The sequence below is a fragment of the Athene cunicularia genome (assembly GCF_003259725.1).
Source record: "Athene cunicularia isolate RWA chromosome 10 unlocalized genomic scaffold, athCun1 chr10_part1, whole genome shotgun sequence".
NCBI classification, from domain to species: Eukaryota; Metazoa; Chordata; class Aves; order Strigiformes; family Strigidae; genus Athene; species Athene cunicularia.
In genome coordinates this window covers 18,768,393-18,772,480 of record NW_020799112.1, presented here as the reverse complement: position 1 = coordinate 18,772,480, position 4,088 = coordinate 18,768,393, and the positions used below count along the sequence as shown (strand labels likewise).

The 4,088-nt window shown below is 44.0% G+C and overlaps 2 protein-coding genes across 2 annotated transcripts in view; one reads left to right on the top strand and one right to left on the bottom strand.

The window, feature by feature from the left end:
* The window catches only part of SLC30A4 (solute carrier family 30 member 4), an 18,484-nt gene extending 16,985 nt beyond the window's left edge, over window positions 1-1,499 (bottom strand). Inside the window, exon 1 of the mRNA XM_026856086.1 lies at window positions 1,452-1,499. Coding sequence (XP_026711887.1) covers window positions 1,452-1,499 — 48 coding nt within the window. The remainder of the gene's footprint in view (window positions 1-1,451) is intronic.
* A 1,389-nt stretch (window positions 1,500-2,888) lies between these two features.
* BLOC1S6 (biogenesis of lysosomal organelles complex 1 subunit 6) overlaps window positions 2,889-4,088 on the top strand; it is a 7,943-nt gene continuing 6,743 nt past the window's right edge. The window contains exon 1 of the mRNA XM_026856085.1: window positions 2,889-2,909. Within this exon, the coding sequence (XP_026711886.1) occupies window positions 2,889-2,909 (21 nt within the window). The remainder of the gene's footprint in view (window positions 2,910-4,088) is intronic.

Sequence of the window (4,088 nt, the reverse complement as noted above, 5' to 3'; positions counted from 1 at the left end):
CAGCAGCGCCCGGCCGCGCAGCACTCGCGGCGGCCCGGCGGGCTGTGCCCGTCCTACGGGCGTTTGCGTGCGGAGGATGAATGCCACGCGGGGTGTCACTGGAAAAGCCCTCACCCCCAAACACGGTCTGTTGGTAGACGAGCAGCCGTCTCCCTGTACGCTGGAAGCCTGAATTGCATCGTTCTGTGCTTTGGCTTCAAATTTTCAAAGTCACAAGTCTGCACTGTGTAGCTTTTTTGCCTTCTCGGCCAGCCACCGGCACGGTTCTTTACGCCGCTTCCAGTAACTCCCGTTAGGACAGTGTGCTGTTGTGGGCAGTCACATGCGCCTTTCTGAACATTCCTTAAAGGATGTGGGGAGAAACAAACCTCAGAGGCCCTGCTGTTGTATAATTCCTTTCATAACCGTGCTCTAACTTAAAAGTAATTAGATTTTTTTTTCCTCTATTCTGTCGAGAGGTTATTTGCCCTCCTCGCTCGTCTAGTACCAGCAACTTTCTTCTAATTTCCAGACTACACAGGGCCAGTTTGTACCCGTGGCCAAATTTTGCTACTGCATCAGTCAGTTCCCCAACTCAGAATTGTTTCTGGAAAAATACGCCTGCCTGAGGGAAAGTACATATCCTGTTTTTTGACATGCTTGAAGGAAATTACCAAATAAAGACTGGAGAGGTATATAGAACTGGAAGGTTTTGGAGAAAGGCACTCCCTTTCTGGTCAAGAGCTGATAGCAGATTCTGGCACACATGGGGCGGCACCACGGGAGGTGGAACGAGCCCCTTCTTGGAACTGACCCTGCAGGAGCTGTGCGTGGTACACTGGCCTTGGGTGAAGATTGCTTATTGTTGTTCCCGTGATGATGTCCAAAAATAAACTGTATCACTCTTTGTCTAAACTCCCTTGCCACTTTACAACGCGGCTGTTTCCTGAGTAAGTAATCTCAAATTATTCTTCCCCAGGTGGCTGAAGAGGTGACATTCCTGGCCCTGGCCCTCTCACCCACCCCATAATTTCCCCAAAAGGTTTACAAGCACAATTGTTTTGAGGACAGACCACAAACCGGGTCCCTGAAATGGGTCAGAATTAAAAAATACATATTGGAGGGGGCTGGGATATATTTGTAGGTGTAACTGAGACTGCTTTCGTGATCACAGCTTGCATAAACATCCATATGCCAACTGAGGGGGCAGCGAACAGGAACAGCGTGGGCATCAGAATGAGCAGTGGAGGCTGGGAACCTGTTAAGCCAGCCTTGCTGCCTAGGGAAGTGCTCCCAGCTGTGTTTCAGTTCAGCCGTTCTTAGTGGTTTTTTTCTCCTCTCTATGTGATTTAACTCACTCTGTGTTTCAACAGTTTCACCACCTGTACCAGCACAAGTGAGCAAGGACACACACGCATGAATGACTAGCCAGGAATGAGCCACCAAAACAACTGATCGTAAAACTGTCTTACATTGTTGGGCTTTGCACTGGGGGACTGAGGAATAGGCTCATGCTCCATTCTGTTGCCCCTTCTACAGGAACAGAAACTTCTAGTATTGAGGAAGGTTAGTAATTCTGGGGGACTTAACACCCTAAAGCAGTGAACCAAGGTTTGCCTTTTACTGAGTAACTAAGACCAGGTTTTTCTGAAGTGTTGTCAAGTCAAGAACCAAGTCATACATTGTCGAGATGAACTACTGAACAGAGCCAGTTACACTCCATTTCTCTATTATGACAGCCAAGACTGTACTCTCTCTGTAGCCTTCTTTACTTAATAAGGACAAAAAGTATTTAGGTTACCTATTAATGTGAAATATTTCCTTTTCACAGTCATCCCTGAAGTCATACAGAACTTTCAGAGCCAATGGTTTAAAACATATTATTTGTGATACAGTTCAAGCTCATTTACTCAATTTTTACTCAGATTGGGGAGAGGGGTACTATATATGTACTATCAGTTACAATAAAATCCAGAATATAGGTGACAGTGTTGCATTCAAAGTTTCTGAACACAGCTGCCACAATATAAAATGGAAAGAAAACATGATTATTCGCTGTTATAGTGTCACATACACAGGCGTGTGCCTTGCCAGGAGTTTGAAGTTTAACAACTTTCCGGCCTATGCGCCTGCAACTTTGCTGGGAGTGCAACACCTCAGCAAGAAGACCAGAAAGTTGTCTAGAAACTTCTGACAAGCATCTTGCAGATAGGAAGTGCTGAATTGCCGTAGGATTAGGAGTTGTACATAGGTGCAGGAATACAGCGGAGGACTGTAGAACAGGGGACAAAGAAAGGAAGCGTACAAGGATATTAAGCACAGACTCACAAACACTGCTGCCCTTGGATGTGTAGAAGAGCCATCAGCTCCAGAGTCTGGGTCTTCATTCTCCTTTGGGTAGTTCTGTTGCTGTGTAGAGACTATAAATCCAACTCAGCTAGTTAGAGAGAGAGGTCATCGGCATGATTTTCATTCTGATTAATTAAAGCTGTTTCATTGTATGGCTCTATGGGTTATGGAGTTGTTTGCATGCTATCTGATTTTTAGATAACAATGCTAATGTTAGTACTAATTTTGCACAACTCCTTTAAATTAAATATTTAGACCAGGAGGTAACTCTGCTTTTTGTTAATTTAACCAAATGTTTATGTTCCTTATTATACGATTCACTTAAGTCCCTTTTCAAACATCTTTTTCTGTTAGAATAAAACCTTACCTAATCTTGCACAGGATAATTCACTTGGGAATTAGTTACTGTGAAACAGAGGACACTTTGTAGAGGAAAAGGAACAAGAGAGGCTTTCTATCAATCTCTTTTGGAGCATTTAGGTTGATAAATAGTTAAATTTTAACTTGTCTAGAAAAAGAGATACCAATTTATATTCCAATCCTTAGCCTATTTCTGCAAGATGTGGGAGGGCCTGGAACAGGCAAAGCAGGAGCTCAAATCTGAAACTCCCACACCTCAAGAGAGACTAGTTCAGAGTGATTACCTCACTTGTTCTTACTAGAAATTCCATCTGGAAGCTGAGAAGTCTTTCCCAGTGAAACTTTCAAACAAGAAGTTTCATATTTTTTCCCACTGAAGGAAACTTTAAGTAAAATTGCTAACCAATTGTAATTGCGAGTTTGATTTGAGTCTGTTTAATTGACAAGTTCCTGTTGTTGCAGTCCAGCTTTGGACAAGGCCTTTGATGCTTATTTTCTAAAGCAAAAGCAGAAAAACAGGTAAATTTCTAATCTGATGACAGAATACTGACACAATTGTGGTTCGCAGTTAACTAGAATACACATATGAAGAAAAATACATTTTGCAACAATCTTGTTATTAAAAACGTCGATTTTAAGGATGACAGATTGTCTCAAAAGTCCATTTTTTGCCTCAGTCTATCTAAAAAGCATTAGTGGGACTACCTGAATTTAATCTTTAAGATTTGGGATTTTATGGAAGTGCTACTTTCAAACACTTTGAGTGGTTGCTTCATTGGTTTCTTTCCATGGTAGTGCCTGCCTTTCCTTAAAAAAACCTTCATAAATAAGAGAAAAAAAAATAATCGTACCATTCCACGTATAAGTGTTTTTTCATTAAAAAATTTTAGAAATTATATACTTGCAAGGTATTATTATTCTTACAGACCGTTGGGGGAGATGCAGAGACAGATGCATACACAAAAAGTAGCTCTCAATTTCATTTCCGAAGGAATAAAAGGTAAAAGTGGTGAATAATCTGCATGGTTTCTGAAGAATAGCATACAGATTTATTCAATACAGGAGAAAGTGTGTCCCTAAGAAAGACCATTGATTTTAGCTGATTTTTCCCTTGGAAACGGAGCACGCTGAATTGTCTGTGCGTCCTTCTGCCCGTCTGTTCGCCACTGCCGAACCAAGAGCTCCCGGCCACCTTCCCCTCCCGCTCCGCCGGGCCCACCGCACCAAGGCAGGTAGGGGACGGCCCCTGCGGAGAGCCGAACACCGCAGCTCCCCGCTCGCCCCTTCGGCGCCTTCCCCGCGCCGTGACACCCGGCCGCTGCACCGTCCTGCGGGGACTCCGACCTCGCACCCGCCCCAGCCGCTGGAGCAGCCCGGGGTCCCAGCAGGGCGCTGCGGGG